The sequence below is a fragment of the Parasteatoda tepidariorum genome, chromosome 7 (genome assembly GCF_043381705.1).
Source record: "Parasteatoda tepidariorum isolate YZ-2023 chromosome 7, CAS_Ptep_4.0, whole genome shotgun sequence".
In the NCBI taxonomy this organism is placed as follows: domain Eukaryota; kingdom Metazoa; phylum Arthropoda; class Arachnida; order Araneae; family Theridiidae; genus Parasteatoda; species Parasteatoda tepidariorum.
Window position 1 is genome coordinate 77639842 of NC_092210.1, and position 27234 is coordinate 77667075.

The 27234-nt window shown below is 31.8% G+C and overlaps 2 protein-coding genes across 8 annotated transcripts in view; one reads left to right on the forward strand and one right to left on the reverse strand.

Moving 5' to 3' along the window:
• The window catches only part of LOC107447559 (mitotic-spindle organizing protein 2), a 79749-nt gene that overhangs the window by 4683 nt on the left and 47832 nt on the right, over positions 1-27234 (forward strand). For 3 of the 6 annotated variants that reach the window (XM_043046013.2, XM_043046011.2, XM_043046014.2), the window contains exons 3-4: positions 1524-1723; positions 4116-4214. In XM_043046013.2, the coding sequence (XP_042901947.1) occupies positions 1524-1723; positions 4116-4214 (299 nt within the window). Of the gene's footprint in view, positions 1-1523; positions 1724-3193; positions 3649-4115; positions 4215-25557; positions 25688-27234 lie in introns of those variants that run through there. The other 3 variants (XM_071183672.1, XM_071183674.1, XM_071183673.1) reach the window with 3 other exon arrangements.
• The window catches only part of LOC107447554 (long-chain-fatty-acid--CoA ligase 5), a 45620-nt gene continuing 26699 nt past the window's right edge, over positions 8314-27234 (reverse strand). For both annotated transcript variants that reach the window (XM_043046007.2, XM_043046008.2), the window contains exons 11-21: positions 26723-26857; positions 24036-24118; positions 22946-23096; positions 20643-20712; positions 17466-17554; positions 15825-15938; positions 15018-15071; positions 13943-14032; positions 11406-11513; positions 8724-8795; positions 8314-8642 (exon numbers count right to left, since the gene is read on the reverse strand). In XM_043046007.2, coding sequence (XP_042901941.1) covers positions 8484-8642; positions 8724-8795; positions 11406-11513; positions 13943-14032; positions 15018-15071; positions 15825-15938; positions 17466-17554; positions 20643-20712; positions 22946-23096; positions 24036-24118; positions 26723-26857 — 1125 coding nt within the window. In that variant the 3' untranslated portion in view covers positions 8314-8483. The remainder of the gene's footprint in view (positions 8643-8723; positions 8796-11405; positions 11514-13942; positions 14033-15017; positions 15072-15824; positions 15939-17465; positions 17555-20642; positions 20713-22945; positions 23097-24035; positions 24119-26722; positions 26858-27234) is intronic.

Here is a 27234-nt window from a genome sequence, read left to right on the forward strand (position 1 = left end):
CTGGTATTCTTTGTCAGTACTTAAGTTTGTATTATGAATTAAAAACTGGATTATGTAGTTACAGTCATCCATTTCTTCATTAGGAATATCATCTTGTTTCACCTTCTCCATTATTAGTGGTAACAGACAGGCAGCCGATTCACATTCATCAATCATCCTGTCTGATTCTGTTCAAAATTTGAATTTTATTCTTTAACCATTCGGAGACGGCTGGTACAGCAGTTGTACCCTAAGATCCTAGTTTGTCAGATTTTTTATACATAACATCTTCCAATAAAAATGAATTTCACTGTAAAATGTACAGTAGTTTTTTAAATTTTTGGGTAGCTTTTGTAGCCTGCTTATACGATCTAAGCTTATACAAAAAAAATAATAATAATAATAGTACTCATGTTTTATAGATGAGACAAAAAATTTAAAGAGATTTTATTTTACATACTGTAATTAGCTTATTTAATATTACCATTTTATTTAGAAAGTTCTTTACTCTGAAAAGTACAGTGAAATTCTAGAACTTTGGTTATTATAAATTTTTTAATTTAAATTATTTCTTACAACTTTTATATATATATTTTTTTGTATTAATTCAGAGGTCTGTCCAGACATTTTGTGAAAGGTCCGTTTTTGTAAAATTGTGAAAAAAATTACTCGTAATTTGTAAATATAAAATAAACGTTGAGTCACATTCTTTCAAAGGGTCCTGCTTTTGTGAATTTGTGCAAATAGGGTCCGTATTGCAAAAAACTTTTTCAATAAGTTTTTAAATTGTAAATCGATACAAGATTATGCTCAACACTGTAAAATTATAATTAAAAAAAATTAAATTTTCAAAAGAAAAATACATTTATCTTTTGTAGTAAAATTTGTGTACTGAAGAAACTTCCAATTTTTAAACTCGTTAAGTTTTCAAAATTTTATATTAACTCCAAATTTAAAAAGTAATTTAAATTAATGAACAAAGTAAAAGTAATTTAAATTAATTTAAATTAATGAGTAATTTAAATTAATATATACAAGATTATGCTCAGCACTGTAAAATTATAATAAAAAGAATTCAATTTTCAAAATTAAACAGCAATTGCTGCTTCTAAATTAGAGATGCAACATACAAATATTTGGTATTTAGCCTATACTGCTGAACGCAGAATATTAATTTTGGACGAATAATGAAAGAAGCGTCTGCCGAGGGCAAAACTTAATTCGTTTACATCCATCTTTCTTGTTTTCGGCCCTGGGAGGGGTTTATTCAATTAAAAAAACGATAATTAAGATAAAAAAATTTGTGAAGGGTCCGATTAAAAGGTAAATCATTTTGTGAAGGATCCATTTTTAAGTTAAAATATTTTGTGAAGGGTCCGTTTTTATGAAATGATATTTTGTGAAGGGTCCGTTAACGGACCCAAATTTCTTCTGAACAAACCCCTGTAATTGCTTTTGCTTTAGAATCAATACTTGTAAAATAGTTATTCATTGTTTTTTTTTTCATAAAAGAAATAAGTAAATAAATAATGTGTTTTTTTAAGCATTCTTTTAGAACTATTGAGATTGGATGTCTGTCCGATTGCTTTGTTTGATGTTCTGCAAGATATGAGCATGCAGTTTCAGAAGTCTTCAGTGAAAAAAAGTTCTGATAGTAAGTCATCCACCACTCACACTTCTTCTGGAAAAAAGAAACCACCTGTTGCCGCCAAACCGAAGAAAATAAAAAATTCCTATACTGAGAGTAAGCCAAACATTAAAAGTACCTAAATGTTTATTGTTGATTGTTATTATTCCAAAGTTATGAAAAATATATCAAGATATTATTTTAAAGTGCCAAAATTGTTATTTGTTAATCAAAGTTTGTTTTTCATTTTATTAAAAAGTTAATGTTCTCAATGTTTTTTAGAGCTTAGAATGTATATAATGTTTAAAGTTTCATGATTATTTTTAAGTTATTTTTATCATATTTTTTGGTTAGGTATAATGCAGTTTTTTTTTTATATAAGATGTGCTAGACAGCATATTGTGACAAATAAGTCTAGAAAACTGTTATAATTTTATCCTTCTAATTTTTTTTAAATTAATAATTTTTTTTCAAATAGTGTCACTAAATAAGTCTCCTAAATTTTTCTTTTTTATCCTTCCAAATTCTTTTGTGAAGTAATTGGAATTTTAAAAAAAATTTGAAGCTAGAATCCAAAAAAAGTCATGCTTAGTCATATGAATTTGCTTTAATGACTTACTATATTTTTTTACTTTAAAACTTTATCATGTTCCTGCATCAGATCCGTATGTTGTTCATTTATGTTACTATTTGAAGAGTAAACTTTCTTTGGAAATGAATAATTTATTGCTTTTCTTAAAATAAAGCTTAATTTTTTTCTAAAATTTTATTAAAATTGTTTGCTACTTATTTAGGATGATTGTTATCATTTGAAGGTATTGTAACTTTAGGTTTTCAAATTTTTTGGTTTTAACAATTTGAATACTTTGAACAATTTTGTTACTTTGTTTGGAGTTTTTATTATTGTTATAAGACGTTTTTTTTTTCTTGTGATAAATGCTAATTTTTTTTAATTTTTTGAAATTGTTTGTAAATTATTCAAGATATTTATTAACATTTTAAAGTAGTGTAAGATTAGAGTTCCAAATCGTCTGTATTTAATCATATGTCGTATAACTTTTGTTATTATTATTTTTGTTGTCTTTTTATTTTTATTTCTGTGATAAGTGCTAACGTTACCTGCCATTTTATTAGACATTCCTTTACTCTTTAAACTATTTGTAGTTTTATTTAGCAAATTGTTGTTTCGGCAGTATAAAATAAAGATTCTTTAACTGCAGATTGAGAGTGGTATGTTGTCTTTTCATATTTATTACCATTAATTATTTTCACGCTACTTTTATTACTGTGAGTTTCAAAAATCATGGATAATTTGAAGAATCGATTTCGTAAAAAATTTTAAAAAAAGAATGAGTTACAATTTACTACATGCTCTTTAAGAAATTAGAGAATTTATTCTCAGTATGGTTTAAAATTAGTTACAAAGTTTGTATTAAGATGATGCTGCTGACTTGCCTAAACTATAAAATTTTCTGCTACATGTCACACTATTCTGTCTGTACTATTTGCATGAGTGTCTATTCATCTTGACCTTAGACTGCACCTCATTGCTTCTGTAATTGGTGATTATTTTTTTTGGTTATCTAGATCTATACTAATGGACTATTGGCGACAGATTGGAATTCATTATTGATGATTATCCAATGCTAGTGCAAACGCATAGGTGCACTACTCTATCACTATTTAGATAAGAGGGCAGGTAGCTGTCAGTCCCCTGCATTACACCCAAGCGCTAGTGGACTTTTCTTGCTCTGAACTAAAGACATTACATTAAAATGAATTTCAAACTACTGAGATTTATGAGAGAAACTGTATTTTAATTAGACGTCCAGTCTAGCTGAATGAATCAAACCCTGGCTCAAACTGTTGTAGTTATAGGGCAAAATAAGTGGTTGCCTCTGGCTGTAGGGGACTTAATCTCCAATTGCGGTTTAAACGCATAGGTGCCTGACAGTCCCCGTCTGATGGCCACTTCTTTGTCAAAAATGAACCCTGTGTGCATTTTGCTATTTTTAAAAAAATAAATTTGGAATCACTATGAATATTTCGTAATATTCTGATAATTACTACATTTTATACCTTTTTCTAAATATTTTTTTTCATTTTGAAAATGAACGTTATAGTGTATACCATGTTTTGAAAAAACGCCTTGCATTATTAATATAAACAGTTTTTTTTTAAAATTGTTTTAAATTTTTGAAAAAGCGACCACAGTGAGAATGATACAACTGGCAAGTAGTGAAATTTCGCAATTTCGTCCTGTAATTTGTATGCAAAAACGGAACTCGCCACGTTGATTAAGTGGCCATGTAGTGGCTGTATTGGAAGAAAAAAAAATTTTTTGTTTGTTTTTCCTTAGTTAGCAATGTCAATCTTTTTTTTAAAAAAAATTTAAAATTAAGTGTAAGTAAATGCCCCAGTTTTTGAGCTGCAAACAACGAATTGTCTTAGCATTTTTTTATTTATATTGTTTGTACACTCTTTATTCATAACAAAACTTGCATTCTAGGAGTTACCAGTGTCTCCACCAATTTCAAATCGTTTGTCATTTTTGTCTCTCACAGTCTAATGCATATACTCCTGGATGCAGAAACTCTCCAGAACAACAGTAGGTGCTTCAGATTATTACAGCATCTGCTGACTATTTTTAATTTAGGCCTTTTTATTTTTTGAAGGCAAGCAAACAAACGGGAGAAAATCACTGTAACTTCTTTTTTAAACATCTCGAAACTTGCTTTAAACAAAAATTAAAAATCTGAATTGAGAGAACACAGCAAAGAACAAAAAGAGAGGAATTTTTTCAGTTCTTTGATTATAGTAGGGGTGATCGTCTTCGGGGTGTACCCCGGAATTCCTGGTTTTTCGTACCATTCCTCCAGGTCTAGAAACTAGGAGCAGGGCATGTGATTTTTTCGGAGAATTCCGCTTATCTCAAGACCACTGATTCGCGAACTTCCGCAAATCAAAACTTATAAACCGACGAAGTTTCCACCCCCAATCTAAAATGTAAAGTAACACAACTAGGTTCTACGATTTAAATTTTGAAACCTTCGCTGAATCTCGGCAGCGAGACGTTTTCATACGCGTGACTGTTTTGCAATTTTGATTTTATTATAGTGGTTTGTCGGTCCTTTTTAATGTGTGAAATTACTTCGGAATCCGTTAAGATCGCGGATTCACGTGATTTTAATATCAATCACTCGATTTTAATATCGATTTTCGTATTTACCGGAGTTAAAAGTTACTCATTGCGAATCATATTCACGCGATTTAAAAATCTTACATTTCGATTTGTGTTCACGTGATTTAAAAATCCTTATTCAGCAATTTGTATTTACACGTTTTTGAAATTAATATTGCGATTCGTATTAACTCCAATTTAAAATCCAATGTCGCTATCCGTATTCACAGGATCTAAAAATCAGGCATCGCGATTCAAAAATCCAATATTGCGATTTGTATTTTCGCGTTCTTAAATCCAATATCGTGATTAATTTGCACACGATTTTAAAACCCAGTTTCGCTATTCTTTAAGAACGAAGTTTTTTTCTAAAATTAGTTACCATACACTTTATTTATTCTTTATTAGTAGGTATTAGATATTCTTTAGTAGTAGATATCCTTTATTAGTAGGTAATTTAATTATAAATCTTAGTTCAAAAAATTATATTGAATATGAATAGTATATAAATTGGTATCTTGTTATCGAGTTATTACACAGGTTTTCAGGGTTTTTCACTTTCGCATTTATTTTTAAGACGGCATTTAAATTTTAAGGATCCAAGCAAATGTGACGCATCAGAATTCGCGATCGCAACACTCGAATACGCCATCTGGGGAAAGACCGGTTTCATGCCTTATTAGCCCTTCTCCCTTCCCTCTCCTCCTCTTTTCAGTTATATAGGAATGTACTACGATATTTTCCCTTTTCTTAATATTTTTCCTTTTTACTTAATTAAAATGTTTTTTTTTTAAATTTCCGTGATACTTTTCTTTAGAACTATGCTTAATGTAGTTTTCAGTTCCATATAGTTTTTCAAGTTAAAAGATTTTAATTTATATGAAAATCCAGAGAGAAACTAACGTACTTCCTTCCTCTATAACTTTCCACACGCTAATGGGGAAAGCATGTGAAGTGTTGCCATAGGAAAAGAGTTCTGTTCTACGCCACCTGCAGCCCATTTCGATCGCCAATAAATTTTATTTTCACAAAAATAATATGTGTGACTGCGTTGGAGTTAAACAAATTAGAATTTATGAAGATAGTCGTGCTGCAGATTCACTCCTTAAATAACACCTTTGTTTTATAGAATGATGAATTTTCTTTTCCACAAATCTTTTATTTGCTTATGGAATAAGAATTTATTTAAATAACTTGTTCTTAGTAACTTGCTTTAAATCTACAAATTTTAAAAAAAAATATGCAAAAAATTAACAAATTTCTTAATAGTATTTCGAATAAAATGTTATTTTTATGAAACTAAATCAATTGATAGAAAGAAACTAAGTTTTAATTTTATGTATCATTGCTATAGTTCGATACAACAATTCTTCAATGTTATTTGAAACACTTCAATGGTTCAAATCATCGAATTCACATGTTGTATTTTTTAATTAACTGCGGCAATGTTGTCCTTGATATCATGTCGTAATTTAGTAGTAATCGTTAAATTGTTTGTTTCTTTTGCAAATGTTTCTTTTTATTCTATTTCAATTGTGATTTGAGAAATTTACATACCTAATTATGTTTTGACAAACATAAGTTTACATTCGGTTCAGAGGTATTTTTTTTAAAAAAAAGCTTTTTGCCTCTAGTAACATTCTTTACTTTAGGAACTTCACAATGAAAGTTTTTCGTTTCAAAGTTTTGTTTGCCATTTGACTAATATTATCGATCCACATCATGCTGTTATGAAAATTAGAATAAATTCCAAAGAAAGTATTGCAAAAACGAGTTAAAATGGGAAATGAATTCTCGCCATGGGACTGAGCATCTGACCAATGGTGAAAAAGTTATCGTAAAGACTCAGATTTCCGTCTGTGAACTTCTTATTTTGGAGACAGCTCAAAATATGTGTTTACGAAAATGTGCGCAGTTCAAAATGCATGTAAAGAAAATGGGCACAGCTCAAAATGCGTGCTTATGAAAATGGACCTATTTAGGAAAATGGATCCTGTATTTGATTCCATTTTTCAAACTTTTATTAATTTTTTTTAAAGAATTTCGATTGAACTAATTTATATTTTTTAAGCCCATTTTCTTATTTAGTGCTCTGAATATGACGAGATACATCTGTAATATACCCAGCCCCTCTGACCCCGGTACGTCCGGGACTTAGCCCCGCAATGATTATGCTTAGTTTTTTAAAAAAAGTAAGTACGAAATTCCTTGTTTAGTTGTTAAATTTAGGTTGAACATTAGAAAGCCACATTTTTTTACTGTTCATTTTCTTAAACACACCTTTTGAACTGTGCCCAGAATAAAAAGTTCACCGACTATTCGCTCAAATAAATAAACAAAAATTGGCTTTATCATTTTTATAATATCCTTATTGCTAAATAATTTGAATACTTTTTATTTGTGGGTAGTAGCTTTAAAAATATTTCACTAGAGCAGTACTGAACTTTTAATCGTGGCAGTGTTTAGGGGATCAGATTTTGTCAAAGAAACAGAAAATAATTTGAAATTTTTGGCAGTGAAAAAGAGTTAAATGAAATACATAATTGATTTTCCCATTAATATACCTTACCACCCTCCACTAAGCAATGGCTTGCCTTGGAAGAAATTTCCCTTGTGAAGCAAAGGCTCTCTAAATTTTCCAACTTGTGTCACGCTTAGGAAATTTAAATTTGTCTCAGGGCACTTTAGCTACATAATATTTGCCCGCAGTACCAAAATTAATACATACGTATGAGGCATAGGGTCTCCAGCGGATGACTGATGGTTATTAAAAATAAAATTTTTGACTTAAAAGTGACAGGGAATGAAACAAATGGCATGTTTATTATGAAAGCTATAAAGATTTTATACGGAAATTTTGAAAATTAGTTTCAATGGTTGCCGACAGATAGTACTGCAAGTCGTCGACTATCAGTTTTAACGTTAAAACGTGAGAGTAGTTTGCCATTACAGGATTAGGGGGTTTAAGTCGGATATTTTATTGAACAACGAGTATTTCAAGAACTGGAATATCGCAGTTTGATTACGATACTACGGCTACTTTGTATTCTTTTAAAAAATTCTTTTCAGCTTATAGCGCCATCTGCTGGCAACTTTTGTTACAGCTTTCACAATAGACATCGTATAGTTTCATTCTTTTATTATCTTTTGTTTACAAGTTTTTTTAATTTTGCAATCAGTCAGTCAGCCGCTTCGTCATTACCCTGTATGTTTCATATGTATGTGACTATAATACAGAAATTATGGAAGTAGGTTGTGGGAATATAAATATCCTTATATGCAGCTCATGCTTAAAATCCACTTGAGCTCTTTTATTGAGATTATTAGGATGGTTTTTATAATAATATATAAGTATTAAACATAATGGTTCTTTTGTACACTGGTGACCAGTATAGTAGTTGTATTAAATTTTTTAAAAATTCTTTAAATATTGGAGAAAAAAAACATAAAACGAAAGCCTATGAAGTTCTATAAATTTTGTTCTTGAAATTTAATGATTAATTAACAAATTGATAAAATATTACAGTAAAAAAAATAATTTATTCTTTTTTACAAAAATAATTTATTGAAAATAATACAAATGATTATTAGAGGTGTTGTAAAAATGCTTTTTAAATACAATACATAATATTTAAGTACAAATTTCTTTTAAAAAATAGTTGTGGTTAAAGAAGACATATATGCATTTTTAAGATGCTAAGATTTCAGAGAAGCAATAAGTGGTCCTTCTTCATATAACCTATGGTAAATCTGTTCAAATCGCTTGCGTGCAATGTTTCGTTTAATTTTGAAAGTCGGCGTCAATAAATCATTCTCGATGGTTAAAGGCTCTGAAAGGAAAGCTATGTTTCTTGCCTGAAAAATCAAGGGAGGTTTATTCAATGTTATTGGGCACTCGAAATCGTTATCGGAAAGAAGAAATTGAACGAGACTTACTTGCTCTAATGAATTCAGATGTTTTTCATTCCCATAATGGTGCAATTCTAACAGGAAATCTTTTCTTATTTCCTAACAGAAATCAACATAGTTACTTTTTTAGACAGACTTTGTCAGTTGATGTTCAGATAATTCAATTTGAGCTGTAAATTATCAAAATCTGATAATGTTCTGATCAATGCATATGAGTCCGTCTTTCTAGTAAGAATTATTTTTCTTATATAAATATAAAAAAAAAGAATTTATGATTGATTATGTGACTTTATAATCATAAAATTCAGTTATTACTAAAAGTATGGTTCAATGTCACCAACAGAACACTTATATTGCAAAGAAATAATTTTGTCATGTACATAGTAATTAATTCGTCATGTAAAGAACTGGAAAACAATTGCTGGGAGAAGGACAGAATGGGAAAAGCTTCTGAGGAAGGCCCAGGCTCACAAAGGGCTGTCGTGCCACTGCTGATGATGACAATTAATATATTTCCCTTCTTCATTTGACATTTTTAAATCTTAGCGAGCTATGTAAAAAAATTTCCGGAGTTAAATTTTTTTTCTTCCTTTTTTGAATCTAAGGAAAATCTTTAAAACAGAACTATAATATATATGCATTTATGAAGGTTACTCAAATTAAAAACGGACTAGTGTGATAGTATCAGAAATATAGTAACGATAACATCACGGGTAACTGTATTGCACCATTGCTGAACTCGGACAACGGAACGCAACTCATCTATTACTTCTAATTAGAAAGATTTTGCATAGCGTTTGTCTTACTTTAACCGTAACGCTCAATATTTTTTTTTACCTCTCAGCGATTCAGTGATAGCCGATATAATGAAAAATGTCCGCACATGCGTTGTGATGCTCAAATAATGTTAGCGTTTGAGTTACGAGGAAGCGTAACGTTTTGCAAAATTTTTTCATCAAAAATTATGAACCACCGGGAAATCATGACATTTGCTTGCCCCGGGTAGAGACAAATCATATATTGACGTACGCAGTTCAGGAAAACTTTTACCTAGGTTTTGTACCAAAGTTCACTATAAATAATTGACAGTAAATATATCAATGTTACCCTTACCTTCTACCTCTAAAGACTTCTCTGTAATGGAGATATCCATCCCCGTTAGACTTTACATTCACTTTTTGTGCTCCCATGTGACCAGGTTAAAATCGGTTACATGCAACTTACAGTACATTTAGTTCAAAAACCTTAATTTTTAACTCTGAAAGGTAGCGTTGTTATCTTTTACTATATTTCTTACTCCATTATGTGCCGTCATTTATTACTTTTTATTCAGGGTGTTCCGTAATAGTAACCTTTAATTCTTACATTTGGAGACCAATGAAAAAAAAAACTATGCCCGTTAGGGGTTCACAAATCAGGCAGAAAAACGTTTCCTAGTGTGACGCTAGAAGATGCTTTAACCCTTCGACTACTAACGGAACTCATTTGTCCCAACAAATGTTTAAAAATTACTAATGGACATATATATCCCACCATTAAGTACGACCGGGACATATATGTCCTGGTCTCTAAATTGATAACCGCTTGCGATCCCAAATACTAAATTTGCTAAATCCCAAGTACTAAATTTGCCTTATTTGAGACCTATTTTGTCCTTTTGAATAATAAACGGGACAAAAAAAATCATTTTTTAAAATTCGTAGTCAAAGGGAAGAAAATGGATTCAAATAATTTTAATCCCTTGTTGCAGTCACTGACTTCAATAATGATTGATCAAGATTTAAAAGCTTTTTTTTTCTGTTTTTCTTTCTTGTTTAAATATTAGTGAGAAACTTCTAATATGTCTTTTTTTTTCCTTTCTTTTTTTTTTTTGACAACAATACTAATATAACTTTATTGGGAACAAAAACAAACGCATAAATACAAGGAATATATATATATTCGTCGTCAAGAGGAAAATCCTGTTCAGACGACAAAGAAAAGTAATACAATAAATTTAATTTAGAAATTAGGGGGGGATATTACAATTATGAATTATTTTACNTGGAAAAAAATAAAAAATTTAGAAATTTAAAAAAAAAAAAAGAAAAAAAAGGGGGGGGGGATATTACAATCATGAATAATTTTGCTCATAATTCATGATTGTAATATCCTAAAAGCATTATTTTTTTAACAGGGATTCTTAAAATATGTTGCAAAAGATTTTATTATATATTTTTAGAATTGAAAAACATTACGCCAACAAATTTGAAATTTAAAAGGGATTGCAAAATACCTAAAAGCATTATTAATTACTTTTAGCTTACAATGGTGACATTTTTAAAACTTTTATGTTGGAAAACTACCTTAAAAAAAACGATATGTACCTTATAATTGAAAATGTATTTAACCAATAATGGTGTGGTACAAAAATTAACCAATAGTTCCTCCTTAAAATAAACCAATAATAGTGTGGTACAAAAATTATAAAAAAATTGTTAATGTATCTGAAATTTAGAAAATAGGATTTTTCCTGATGTTGAGGATGTTCAAAAAAAAATATTTTGTTTACTTAAAGCTACTTTATTATCACCTTATTATAATTAGCATATTTAAGGTAGTTTACAAGATAACTTAGTCATAACTTAGTATTTGAAAATATGATAATAAGATTCTTTTTTTTCTTATAATTTGATAATTGTGCAAGTTAGTTTTAAATAATATACATACTTTGCTCGATAAAACTTCGGCCATGTTTTCAATTTTTGTATAGCCTTTGGATGCCAACCATTTCTTGAATGCTGTTGGTTCTGGAAGTACTAGTGCTATAGCGTAATCCTGAAAGAAATATTCCGAAACGTTTTAGCACTTTCAAAAGGAGAGAGTTAAAACAATGAGATAACTGGAAGTGTTTATAGTTAGTCTAACATATACTTCTATCATTGGGTCTGTTTCGTGAGAAACTTTTGGAGCCCTCTCCGAATTTCCTCAACTTTTGAGAATTTTATCTTTATCGGTTAACGGTTATTAATCGGCGTTTTTTATTTAATAATAATTATTCAATTAATATTTTAAATATTTCTTTCAGAAAATTAGACTGCCATAAAAAAAAAGGTTAAAATTTTAAGAAATAATAAAATACCATTTACGATTTTAACTAACTTAGGGGACCGGAATAACCTGGTCGGTAGGGCGCTGGGTCCATGTCGGAGAGTTCGTGGGTTCGAACCGCGCTGGCCGAAGCCTCCCCGTGTAGTAAAGTGACTGCTGCACGTTAAATCTGTCGAGTTACAAAAGTCATCCATGTTCCCATAACAAATCAAACCTCTGGGGGTACTGAATTGGAGATCGATCGTTCTCTGATTCAGGTCAAAATTACGATCTGTGGATGAATGAATGGATGTATGAATGGGTCCGCCCTATAAACGGGTGCGACGTATGGTGTGGCAGAAGTCGAATTCTTGGCCATAGATGGTGCCACTGAAAAACAGAAACAATCGCACCCCTTCTGCCTAAACAGGAATTCGTCAACAACGACAACTAACTTAGGGAACATTCTTACTGAATGAGGGTTGTTCTTCCTACTCTAAATTCACCAATTAAATTCTTGATTTCTAAATGTCTATTTTATATGAATTTTTATTTGCATGAAAAAGTGACAAAATATTGTCAGTGCAGCGTTAGAAAATATTTTGCATCAAAATGAAAAGTTTGATTTTAAAGCATTTGAATTCTACGCAAAATCGTTTATTTATAACAAAAAGAGAGATAGAATATCTGCACTCTTTCATTAAGATGAAAGTCGATTAAACTTCGTTGTTTGTTTTCGAATGGTATCGTTGAAACAGTTTAGTGTGGGTTCCAAAAGCTCCGCGCCTGGAAACTGACCCTATACCAAATTTTGGTAATTAATTTGATAGATTTAAGACATAATCTCATATAATTTGATAGATTTAAAACATAATCTTTGATACTTTGATAGATTTAAAACATAATTATAAGCAGCAGAAAAGATGAGAAAAATAATTCTAATTATTATTTTTTTCGAAGTAAAGTCTAGACTCTTAATTAGAACCACCTTGTGGTACGAATTATTCTTTAATGAGGCAACTACAATGTGTCAGACAACATACATTTTACAATTAAAATTAATAAAGTTGAAATTGACTGTTAAACTCTATTAAAAGGGACTATTTAAATTATTAATTTATTAAACTCTTAAATTGTGCATTTTTCAATCCACAAATTCCTGTTATTTAACAAATGATGTTTTAAAAAGAAATCAGGAAAATTATTAATGTTAATCAACCCTATCCTCCAATATATTAGACATTAGGTACAATTTTTTCACTGAAAAAAGTAATGTTCTACTATTTTTTATTTGTTTAGATGCTTAAAAACAAGAGCTATTGTCTTTGCAAAAATATAATTGCGTTTATCTTCGTTGGTAGGAGTTTTAAATTAGCGAAAAATAACAAGAAAGTGTGGTAATTTGATTCAAATAACTTTTCAGACAGTTTATGGCATATAAATTTCTTATTATTAGGAGTCTAATGAATTATATTTCATGACCGAAATATAAAGCTATAAAAATGTCTTACAATATATAAAAAGTGCTAAAAACTAAAATGTATCTTCTTTTGTTTAATGTAATAATTGAAAATAAACTTTTTTTTAAAAAATTGAGTTTAATTAATTGGATATTTTATCACATTTATTAGTTAACTTTCTTCAAATCCACATATTTCTAAGTAAGAATCAGATTTCTTGCCATTATTTAACGCACTCGGTTTCAGGTTGTTAAACACAATCCCTCGCAGACATGCCTATTCTAAGCTTTAACCCCTTAATGATCGGTAAATTTTCAAGAAAACTGTCATAAAAGTGCCTATTTTTTTGACTTTTGCATTTGTATTACGTATTTGATTAGTGCTGACACCTAGTTTAAATTACACTAATTATCTACAATTTCCTTAAAAATATCCTGGTACTGCCTTCTGGTGTGTAAAATGAGAAATAAAATGTTTTCCGGGCAGAAGAAATTAATTCTTTTTATTCTTATTGGCGCGTTACTACTGAAAACTCCAGCTCGTCAATATCACGGGATCGAGAAATAGAGGGCGAAACCTCACCCCGTCTTTTTTACGGGAGCGAGAAGGAAGGGGTTAACCAACACTTATAATATAGTAAAAATAAAAAAGAGTTTTGTCAAATTTATCACTAAGCATTTTATTTTAGTTATAAGAAAATGGATAAGTTTTAAATACCTTTTCTGGGATTCCATCAACGAGTATCTGAAGAACCAAGTTGCAATAAATGTATACATTTTCAATTTTTTCTGGTGCTATGTACTCTCCCTAGAACATGAATTAAATCGATTTAGAAATGCACAATTTAAAAATAAAACGAATAAAATATTTTGTCAATGAAAATACGCCAAATATGCAGGGTGTTTCGTTAAGACCACCCTTAATATATATTAGGGTGATTCGGCATAAATCTCGCAATGTCATGTCTAAACAGAATATCACATGATTTGCTTGAGATAGAAAGTTTTTTTTTTAGGTTTAATTTTCCTAATGCATTTCCATGCATACGCAAAATATTATTGACTTACAATTTCCTAAAACAATTTTTAAGGGCCGGGATAGCCCGGTCGGTAGAGCGCTGGACCCATGTCCGAGAGTTTGTGGGTTCGAATCCCATCGGCCGAAGACTCCCGTGTAGTAAAGTGACTGATGCACGTTAAATCTGTCGAGTCGCAAAAGTCCTCCATGTTCCCATAACAAATCAAAACCTCTGGGGATACTGGATTAGAGATCGATCGTTCTCTAATTCAGGTCAAAAATTACGATCTGTGGATGAATCAATGGGTTCGCCCTACAAACGGGTGCGACGTATGGTGTGGCAGAAGTCGAATTCTTGGCCATAGATGGCACCACTGAAAAACAAGAAAAATCGCACCCCTTCTGCCTAAACAGGCATACGTCAACAGCAAACAATTTTTGAAGTCACTTAAGAGTCTCTCTCCTGGTCTGTCCGAAACCTTTTCCTAAACTTATTTAATTTTTGAAAAATTTTTACACCAACATTTCAATAGTTAAAATATTTTAAACCTGATTTTTCGTTTAGACCGGGCTAACATAAACTCCGAAACTGAGGAGGTTTAAACTACCGAGTTTAGACTGCGTTCTGACAATTCAGCCCATATGCTAAAAATAATATTTTTTGAAATTGCTTAGTCATTTTACTCACCAAGTTGTAATATAAAGACACCGTCAACCATATATAGTTAGCACAATATATATATTTTTAAAAAAGAACATTAAAAATGTAATTTACCTGCGAAAGTTTGAATAGATGTTTTTTTCTGTCTATAATTTTCAAAGCTCCATTCTGTAAGAATGAATTGAAACTGTAAGTGATTGAAATATATATATATGTCACAGCGAAGCTACAAGAAACTGAAAACTGTAACATCAAGTATTTAAAACAGTCAAAAGCATGCAAATTTATGCATGCATACATGTGATTTTTTTTTAAAGCGAAAAAATCGTGTGAGTAAATATATTTCACCAACCTGGTTCTCTTTCGCATGCAAAAACGTATCGCATCCAGTGAAAATAGTCCTTAAAGGAAACAGTTCCAACATACCCACACTATTTGAAGTGCCATTTTTTTTCCATTTAGACGCGTCTTTTTAATTACCACACATTAAGCTTTTAACTAAATAACATGATAGCTGAATAGTATTATCTAAGAACAACAATAGTATCAAATTTAAACGTAGGTAGTTTCCATTTAAACTTGCCTTTTCAATTATAATAAATAAAAAATTAATACACGTATTTCGATCGCATTTAGATGAGATTTATTTAATTCCTGTTGTAGGTTTCTTCTAATTCACAAATTTACAACTGTGTAAGTAAATTTTCAGAATAGCCAACTTTTATTCCATTTAGGCATCCACTTAAGCACAATTATTATTTCCTAATCAAATTTTTAAATCAAAACGCTTTCCTTGATTTTTTTCATTGTTTACTTAACGTTTTAAGTAATGGTTAAATGATTCAACAAGTAAAAAGTGCTTTTAAAAAAATATTCCATTAACAATGTTTACTTAAATGAACATTTATGGAAAGTTTTTACCGGAAGCCATTGTCCTACATCTCCAGTATGAAACCAACCATCTTTTAATGCTTCCTTCGTTGCTTCCGGATTGTCCAGATAACCTTCAAACACGTTGGGACCCTTGACGCAGATCTATAAAATGTTTCAAATGTAAAATTAATATAAAAAACATAAAATACATTATGTTAAGAACATCATCTAAGAATGATTTATAAATCTTGGAAAAATATTAAGATTTATTCTCGTAATTTTAAGAAATGTTCCTAAAAGTTACTACATTTTCAAAACGAATTTAATATTGTATATGTATATATTGAATAATTTTGGGTGAAACAAAAATAGTTTTTAATTGAACAAAAATTATTATACTCCTATTTAATAAGTTATTATTGCCCATGTCCAAGAGGTTGAAGACTCCCCGAGTAGTAAATGGTGACTGGTGCACGTTAAATTTGTCTGGTCACAAAGTCCTCCATGTTCCCATAACAATTCATACCTCTGTGGATCCTGAATTGGAGATTGGTCGTTCTCTGGTTCAGGTCTAAATTACGATCTATGGGTAAATGGATATATGGATAAGTCCGGCTTGTAAAAGGGTTGCGACGCATGTGTGTGGCAGAGTTCGAATTCTTAGTCATAGATGGCGCCACTTTAAAAGAAGAAGAAGCGTATACCCTTTGTCTTAATGGCCTACGATAGCAACGAAACATAAGTTATTATTGTTCTTTGAATATAATATGAATAAAAATACAATGGCGTGTCTTTTTGTAATTGAAGGGCTCAGGGCAACAAGCCATATCTCCTAACAAAGTGGTACTTTTTGCACCAAATTGCTTGTATACGTACTGGGAACTTTACTCTTTTCTGAAACTGCTACTAGATAACAGTGCAATACATAAAAGCATCAAGTAGAAAAGGTCGTTGTTGTGGAATGTAACAGTCAAAAGTAGGCTTAATTTTTTAGTAAATTTATATCTTTTGATCTTGTGCGTAGCGACGAAGCTGCGAGCTTATATTATGGAAAGACGAATAAGAAAATTGTCTAGATTTGCCGACTGTTAGACAAAGTGCCCCGAATTTCCAAATAGTAATTTCTATAGCTAAAAACATACACGATGTCGAGAGGTGAAGTGACTGATTTCAAAATTTAAATTGTTCGGAAATAGAAGAATGGAACGAACGTTGCGTTTATTGGGAGAAAGAAGTAAAAATTATTAGCAGAAGTTTTGCAATTTAGATACAAAAGTCTCTCCAACAGAAGTCACTACAACCAGAGAGATCAGTTTTAGCGCTGAAACGTGAAAGGTGAGATTGTCGTATCAGATAAATTGGTAGAAATTGAAAACCATGTACGTTTCTTATACTGCTGGAATATCACAGATTAGAATGCAATCCTACGACATTTGTATTCTTTTCAAGAACTCTATACAGCGTATAATGCCATCTGTTGGCAACTTTTGTATTGAAATTCCAAAACTTCCGCATAAACTTTTCACAGCTTTTGCAATAAACCTACTTCACTCTTCCATCATCCTTATATCCGAGATTTTTAATTTTGAAATCCGACAGTCCATTGCTAGCAGCTTCCTGTGATCGTTCCGTTTTATAGTTAATGAAATAAAAAGTGAATAAATTAAATAATAAGTAGCTGTTAATTACTTCACCAGTATCATCTTTAGAATAATATCCCATTTCTGGCACATCCACCAACTTCACGTGGTTGCAAACCATCGGGCATCCAATATAACCTGTATGTGGGTAAAGGCAATGAGTAAAGAAAAAATAAAGAGACTCGTTGATAACAGATATCTCTAATAACGAAGGATAGATTCTTTTATTTATAAAAATTATTTAAATTATCTATTTGATTGCATTCAATACAATTCGTAAAATTATGCCACCTACGCTCGTATTCCCCTCACAGAGTAAAACCGAGTGTAACTGCGAGGGCAGAATATCATCTTTAGGTCGCTCGTTTGAGGTTTACTCTTACAAGAAGTGTAGTAAAACCTCTGATTTGCCAAGATAAATTCATGTGAATTTGTGTATAAAATAGATATATGCAGAAGCAAAACTCAGTTAAAGATGAATTTATACGCTTTGTATATAAAAAAAAAAAAAAAACAGGAAATAGTTAACACGAAGTCGAAGTTTTATTTTGCTTGAAAAACTTAGTTTTCAAAATAGCTTTATTTTATTCTCAAAATTTAAAATCTATGCAGTATAATACTTGATACTTTCTTCTTGAAGCATTATTTATTTATTTTGCTGTTGTTGAGGAAACTGGAAAATTGCATTGGTCTTGTGTTGTTAAAATTAAATAAAATAATATAGGAATGCCTTATAACTGTTTAGTAAAGTATTCAAGAAAAATTAAATCTGTGTGCTGCAAAGTCCTGATTACAACCAGCAAACGAAATAGATAAAAAATAATAAATGCGCATTTGAATATTTAAACTTTATAATTTGATATAAAGAAAGAGTCTTTTGTACACTCTTGAAGTACAGTTTACGTTTCCAGTACATATATGCTGTGCCTGATTCCAATTGACAGTCAATTTCAGATCTGACTTCTTTAATCGTTGTTTCGAGGAACCGATATCTGTCATCAACTTCTGAAATGTTATTATTTAGAGCCGTGCTATTATTGTTTTATACCCGTGGTTGAACAGCCGACCCAATTTTGAGTTTACGATTACCAATGTTCAACTTCGTATCCTTGCCATTTTGAACCCGATCCAAATGACAAGGAAACTCCTGGACTAAGTATTGGAAGAAATTTGCCTTTGCGGAGTACTTTTTGATGAAATTAACCCGCATTTGCATTACGCGGTGAGGTAAACCACGAGAACCTCCCAAGGTTAGTTTGACGGCAAGGAGGTTCTAACCCATGATCCGTCTACCACTGAAGATCAGCACTGTGGCCGGTGCGAGTATCGATGAGTCATCGCTGGGATTCGAAACCCGTTCACCTCATTGGAAGGCAACAGCTCTATCTCCTGAGCTATCACGGCTCTCTTTCAACAGTTTATATATATAACCATCTATGAACAGCTGACCCAATTTCTTTGGTTTATGACTACTAATGTTCAACTACGTAGCCTTGTAATTTTGAACCTAATCCAAAAGACAAGGAAAGTCCTGGATTAAGTATTGGGAAAATTTTTTCGTTTAGGACTTTTTGATGGAACTAACCCGTATTTGAGGCTACATGGAGAGGAAAGCCGCGAGAACCTCCTGATGGCAAGGGGACACTTACACATGATCCGTCCACCATTGAGGATATTTCTTGTCAGCACTGTGGTCGGTGCAAGCCGGATGCGGAATTTGTACCGACTGGGATTCGAACCCGGTTCACCTCATTGGAAGGCGAAAGCTCTATCCCCTGATCCATCGCGGCTCTCTTTCAACAGTTTTATAACAGTCGTTGGACAACCGACCCACTTTTATAGGTTTACAACTACTAATGTTCAACTCCGTAGCCTTGTAATTTTGAACCCAATCCAGAAGACAAGGGAACTCCTTGATAGAGTATTGGGGGAAATTTGCCTTCGTGGAGGACTTTTTGATGGAGCTAACCCGCATTTGCGTTGCATGGAGAGGAAGACCACGTGGATCCCCCACGGTTAGCCTGGCGGCAAGGGGACTCTAACCCATGATTCGTCTACCACAGAGGATATTTCACGTCAGCACTGTGGTCGGTGCAAGCCGGATGCTGAATTCGTGTCGCATGGGATTCGAATCCGGTTCGCCTCATTGGAAGGCGAACGTTCTATCCCCTGATTCATCGCGGCTCTCTTTCAACAGTTTGAACAAATTAAAGATCTTTAAATTCGAAAACAATGATAGCAGACATCCATTTTGTTTGTTTACCAGTTCGATCCACATTTAACTAACTGATACGTCCTCAAAAAGTAGAATGAACTGCAGGTCAGATTTTTCAATGAAACCCGATGTTCACCTGCGGATTTCGACAGGATAATAACGTTTCGTATTTTTCGTATCCTGAATAAATTCATACACTTTGAGGGTAGACTATATTTGAGGATGCCCTTTGATTCTCGCCAAGTTGTGATCGCGGTTGATCGCCAAGCTGGGCGATGTTGAAACCCAATAGTGATTCTGATTGGTTCAGATTTTAGCGTTATTTTTAAATGCTCAACGGTATATGTAATTTCAGAGGTCCGTTAGTTCTACGTTGGGTACCGGCTGGTAAGGTTACTTTTGCTTCTAGTCAATAAGATCGAAGGTATGTGGGCAGTCATAAAAAGGAACTTTAGAAAAAAATGTCACCGCCAGTCCTGTACCACAGATGCCATTTTCGATTCGTATTTCGCCGAATTTATTTGGCGATGGAGGTACACAGATTCGATTCAGGATAAATTTAGACAGTATATCTAACTGATATAAGAGAATTCTGTACACCTAAATCTAAGTATATTTAAGCTTAATGAAGAAGTTAGTTGTTTTTTTTCCTTTTCTTTCTGTGCTTTCTCCATTAATTTTTGTTTAGATTCAAAATGTATATTATTGGGTTTATAAATTTTTCTTATATTTGGTTCATTGCAATTTTATAAAGTTTTAGCCGATGTTTCGTTGAAATTTTGTAATGTTTTATTGAAATATCATTATGTTTTGGCCGCCATTCCTGTTACCACGATGCTCCGCGCAAACAGGAATGGCGCCAAACATAAGTCGTCAATTTCGCCAAGGGGCACCCTCAAGTATATTCCATTTGATTACTTGAAGATAACTCGCATTGGTGAATACGGGTGTTATAGTCATTATGCACATAATACTATGAAATATAGATAGTTTTAACTCGAATGAACTCACCTCGAGTAAGATCACGGGGTAGTTTCAAGACAGTAGCCATTATTTCAGTGCTTCCATAGCTTTCCATAACCTGAACCAGTTCAAATTTTATAAAAATTTTATTTAATTTATAATAACATACTTCGAATTATCTCATAACAGGCAAAATTAAAAATGATTTTGTAAATAATAATAATTCGGCACAATTCCTTGGTCGTTGTTGTTTATGACTTTTTATTGTTTCGTAAATTTCGTATTCCTCAGTTTAAATTTTTATTTTAAGTTCAGATGATTAATTTTTTGATCTAAATATCCTATCGTGTCGTTACGATTAATTTATCAACTTAATATGCTTACATGAAGTTATTACTGTGTAATAATTATATTGAACACATTTAATTATATATTTTCTAAACAAAATGATTTTTTTATCAACATGAAAAAAAACCAATGCTGAATGAAAGGCAATTACGGGGATTAATGTGCGGAGCTTCTTAGTTTTAATAATAAATATCTGGAATCCAAAATTCAATCGATTAGACTGGAAAAATATGCAACAAAATGAACGAAATTCAAAAGAAATAATTTGAAAATCAAATGAGTTGAAAAAATGGCAATAGAAAGCTTGTTTTAGTTGTCACAATTGTTAAATAAAGGGTATAAATTTTTTAATGGTTGCTGTTGTTATAGTTAATTTACGTCGCACTAGAGTTGCACAATGGGCTATTGGCGATGATCTGGGAAACATCCCTGAGGATAGTCCGAAGACAAGCCATCACAATTTTGATCCTCTGCAGAGGGCATGGCACCCCCGCTTCGGTAGCCCAACGACCTGCACGCGAAGTCGAGCACTTTACGGTAGAACAGTTTAACGAGTAGGACCCATATCGCACACCCTCGGTCCCTGCGCAGACTGATCCAAGTGGTCTCCCACCCGCACACTGACAGCAGCAGTGATGCTTGACTTCGGTGATCTTCTGGGAACCGTGTTTTAACGATCAGTCCACTGCGGGACTTTTTAATTGGGAATCGACCAGTATCAGGCTCAACATTTACACAACTTCAGTATTTAGATTTGGTAGTAGCATCAAATGAAACACATGGATTCACGCTGCTGATTTAAGGGTTCAGAAAAGTTTTCATCTGGTGTTATTTTTGGATAACACTTGACAATACATATATAAGTAATATAGAATGCTTCACATTCTTGTCAGACTGCCTGCGAGTATTTCTTTATTAATTCATAGCTTAAAATAGATTCTCTTATTCGTTTTAAGACGTATGAAATCGTTTTTTCACAAACAGCCGTAAAAATTTGATTTTCCAATTAAAAGAGTATTATCTGAATTTAATGGGATCTTAGTACTCATTAAGAAATTTCTCTAAAGTTCTATAACACGTATACGGCATCATCTGCTAAAACAAATCGATATGTTTTAATTCTGTCTTTTGGATGATGTTCGATTAAGGAGAAGAAAATCTCGAAACTAACTACCTTTTAGAATTCCCTAAATAAAAAGGCGGGACAACCCGAAATTGTGTGGCATTTTTATGATTAAGTTCTTGTAGAACTGAGGCCCTGATGGCCATACCCTGTTTGGGTAACCCTTTTATTAAAGAATTCGCACTGAGATGCTGAGTAAAAATTAAAAGGATATATATATATATATATATATATATATAGAGAGAGAGAGAGAGAACAGATAANCAAACACATATTTTGATATATATATATATATATATATATATATCCTGGTTGGTAGGGCGCTGGGCCCATGTTCGGGAGTTCGTGGGTTTGAACCCCACCGGCCGAAGAAGTGTAGTAAAGTGACTGATGCACATTAAATCTGTCGAGTCGCAAAAGTCCTCCATGTTCCCATAACAAATCAATACCTCTGGGGGTACTGGACTAGAGATCGATCGTTCTCTGGTTCAGGTCAAAATTACGATCTGTGGATGAATGAATGGATGTATGAATGGGTCCGCCCTATAAACGGGTGCGACGTATGGTGCGGCAGAAGTCGAATTATTGGCCATAGATGGCGCCACTGAAAAACGAGAAACTCTCACTCTGCCTCAAATTTGCTCGGTTTCATCAAGCAGGCTTGCTCGTGTGGCAAGTAGCTTTAGAAACAACAACATATATAACGCACCATTATAGTCCAATTTACTGGTATTAGGATGCAACAACATGCATAGCGATATTGGGTTGTAGTAATATTTTCCCAATATTAGTATATTTTAAGCATTAGGTACACTACGTTTCCACTGCAACAAACAGTTTAAAAGTATTACTGCTATCAACAAGAGAAAATTGCTCTTACATATGCACCAGAGGCTACGGAGAAGAAGCGCATCACGTCCTGTGGTACTGGAGCTGACGTTAAAGGTATGGCATGCAAATTTCCTCCCATTAGTGCCTGAAACTCCTTTAAAATGAATTTGTCCCAGATTGAATCATTTGTTATTTTACCTCTTGAAGTCACATGCAAAGAAAAATAAAGCAAGATTCCAGTCATTGCATTGAAAGATAAAAGAGACATTTGGGGGAAGTTTGCAATTTAAAAATCAATTTAAAGATGTTATCGAAAATTTTAAAGAGTTTTTATTTCAGGCGTGATAAAAATAAAATTATTTTTCTCCTTTTTTATCAACTTTTAAGATGTATATTTTAATCATTGATCAAATTGATGATTGTTCTGGGTACTTTCTCGTCCGGATATAATTTGACTTTATTCCTGGCAAAGCAGTAAGCATATTACCATAACTACGAAAGACTTTTTATGTTATTTCCTGACGAATTATTTGTAAATAAGCTTTATAACGCTAAATTTGATTACTTTTAAAGTGAAAAATAACATTCAATTACAACGTATTTAACTAGAATACTAACTAGTTTTTTTTTAAAAAAATAACTTCAAAATAATTCACTACGTACAATTACTACTATTCACGGGAAACTGAATGAGCAGTAAATTTATACTTGAGAATAACCTATGCTACAATCAGTATCTTTAGCATAATCCAATTACCATCCATTGTAAAAATAATAAAAATGCATCAATATAATCAGTTGTCCTCAGTACAGAAAAGTACTAAGACAACACATAATGAAATAACAATAGAACAATAATAAAAATTATTATTCCTTTATCGTCTGATGCAAGACATTTAACGAAGAAATAAAAAGACGAAAATTTTAGAGTAAGACATCAAACTATGATTAATTTTTTACGGTGTCTTTAAAATTATTTTAAAAAAAAGTAGAATTGAGGATAAACAAAATCATTTATTTTCATTTTTTTTAAGCAAATCCGCCAAAATCCAACGCAAAGGCATAAACGAGTTAAATTTGTTTGAAATCGTATATTTTTGAACATCATTGATAGAAACAAATAATTTTTTGTGAGTTACCTTTTAAGTAATTTTTCCTTTTGTCTCAAAGCTAGACGTAGTAATGCTGATTTAGTTTTGCTTTCTTTTATTTTCTTCCAAGCCTATAAACGAAAGTTATTGGTGATTCCTTCAGCCGCAAAAGTAAGTATTCAACTGCACACTAATTTTTGCGGCTGGGAATTAAAAGCAATTAAAGAATAAAGCAATAATTTAACTCCCTTTACTTAGAAATGGTCATGATATTTTTAAAGGCTTTAAAAATCAAAAGATAAAAGCCATAAGGAATTATGTTATTTATTTTAAACAAAATAAATACCGACTGTAATTTGTGGCAGTTCTTTGAAAAACGGATCATTTTGTGCTTTTTTGAATGATAGTTTAAAAAACTACTTTTTTAAAAGTTAAACAAAAAGTTTAGTTCTTTTAATATCAAATATATGGTTATCAGCTAACAAATATGCCGATTAACTGAAAAATAATAAAAAAAAATTAAAATGTTTCTTAACTCCTTCCTTCTCGCTCCCGTGAAAATGTCGGAGTGAGGTTTCGCCCTCTATTTCTCGCTTCCGTGATATTTCCGAGCTGGAGTGTTCAGTAGTAAAGCGCCAATAAGAATAAAACGAATTCATTTCTTTTGGCCGGAAAAAATTTTATTTCTCATTTTACACACCAGATGGCAGCACCAAGATATTTTTAAGGTAATTATAGATAGTTAATTTATTTTAAACTAGATGTCAGCACTAATCAGGGATGCAGGGATAAAAATAATAGGCACTTTTATGACCGTTTTCTTGGAAATTAACCGATCGTTAAGGGGTTAAGTCAAAAAGATACCCGAAATACAAATGGTAACTCTGCAAGTTATAATTCGAGAGAATTTCGAATTAAAATAAACAACAGAATTCTAAAATTTTAACTCAAGGTTTTTCAAATGTCTTAACGATTTTAAAATACAAACTTTCTCTGCTTCATTGTTGAGATTAAAAACGCTCTGTTTTCTCAAGATAACAATGCAGTATGGCATTTTCATGACATGCAGTATGATATCTGCTTCATTGTTGAGATTAAAAACGCTCTGTTTTCTCAAGATAACAATGCAGTATAGCATCTTCATGACATGCAGTATGACATCTGCTTCATTGTTGCTATTAAGAACGCGCTGTTTTCTCAAGATAACAATGCAGTATGACACCTTCATGACATGCAGTATGACATCTGCTTCATTGTTGAAATTGAAAACGGGCTGCTTTCTCAAGATAACAATGCAGTATGACATCTTCATGACATGCTGTATGACATCTGCTTCAATGTTGAGATTAAAAACGCGCTGTTTTCTCAATAAAACAATGCAGTATGACATCTTAAGAGGAAAAAACTTATTCATTCATATATAGAAGTGATAAGATTCCTTTATTTCTAGAATGAATAGATTTTGCTTAGTTTTTAAAATATAAGTCTGCCTTTGATCTTATAGATATGTCATAAAAATGCATCGATTATGCAACTTTTTCCATCTTTGATATGATATATTTTCCTCTAGATTTGTCTTACATCACGGGAGCTACCTCACTAAATGCTCAAGATATCTGTTCACAGACCGCAAAAGAAACATTGTTCAAATGGTGATTTTTATGGATCATGGAAGTGGTAGTTGTTCTACAGCTGTTTTTAAAACTGGCGCAAAATTCCCGAACTACATTATCATTACTCTAACTATCGCTTGATGTCAGTTAACTAAAAGAAAACGCGTTTGCCACTTACTTCGTCTTTTTTTTTCTACGGTATGATTTTAATAATTTTTAAGTAATTTTTACAAATAAACCGAGAATTGACATGTACTTTTGTTCCAATAATTGGACACCGTCATCTTAACTTCCATATTATTTCGCACATGGAAATGAATTTTCAATAATTATTTCTCATTTAATTTAATAATGAACAAAAAAGATTTCGAATTGTAACGTACACAAATTTTTATATAATTTAAAATCATGTAAATTCATAGCGAAATAAAAAAAAAATTGTTCAAAACTGGATGAATATTTCTTGAGAAATGAAAATTTAAATTTATGAATCTTTAAATTTATGAAATTTTAGCTCATTGTGGGCTAGGGGGGCAGGTTAAATCGGCATACTTTCGGCATGATTGTGTGCTCAATATTGCACACAATGCCACACTTACTTTTAAAAGAAGAAAAAAAGCAGGTACCCATCTATCTGAGTGGGTTTCAAGACCAGCCAGATATCCACCCAGAGACCCTCATCATTACATTAAATAATAATATTAAAAATAATTGTAAAAAAACCCATTTTGTACATGAAATTATCTGTTGATTAACTAGCTTTATAAGCATCTGACTCGCCATTTTAACTTTAGAGTTATAGAGTTATAAATTAATAATGTTTGATAGCACTCCTCTTAAAAAAAATATCACTATATTTTGCAGTTCCGGGACATCCTTATGATAATCGGGGTCGAGAACTTAAATTTCAATAAAAAAGTGATAATATTCAAAGAAAATATGATTTAGCATTACATTTCGTAATTAAAAAATTGACTGCACTAATTAATAAGCATGTTTAAAGTTAGACCTTAAAAATATATAAGATTGCATTGTAGTGGTGCAAAATATGATCGCTGAATGAAAAGCTTTTAATTTATTCTGTATTCCACAGCATGTAGTGCGACATATTATAAAACTCACCTCTGAATAAATTTTGCTCATGATTCGAGGAACGAGAGGTAGAACAGTAGGTTGAACCTCTCTCACATCTTCCATGAGATTCTGGATGACACCACCATAGAAGGCTATTCCACGGGCAAAGTACATGCTGCCCACCTTTCAAAATATACAAGTTATAAGTTACTAATACACAATTTTTAAGTTTTTCTTATAAGTAGATTTGCTGTCAATAGTTGAGACAAATTTAAAGGGTTATCGGAGGGCGGATCGGAAAATTTTTGAAACAAAAAGAGAAAAAAGAATGAAACAAAAAGAGAAAAAAGAATGAAACAAAAAGGTATGACTAATGTGAGAACTGTAAAAAGTTTGTGCAGAGATTTTTAAATTCAGCTACAAAGGTTTCCGGCAAATTGCGCTTTAAGCTATTCATGACCATGTCGTATAGGATTAGGATCTTAAAATCGTACATTCTATTGAAAGACGCGTGTTTCTGGTCCTGAATTATCACAGTTTGATAACAGTTTTACAGCATT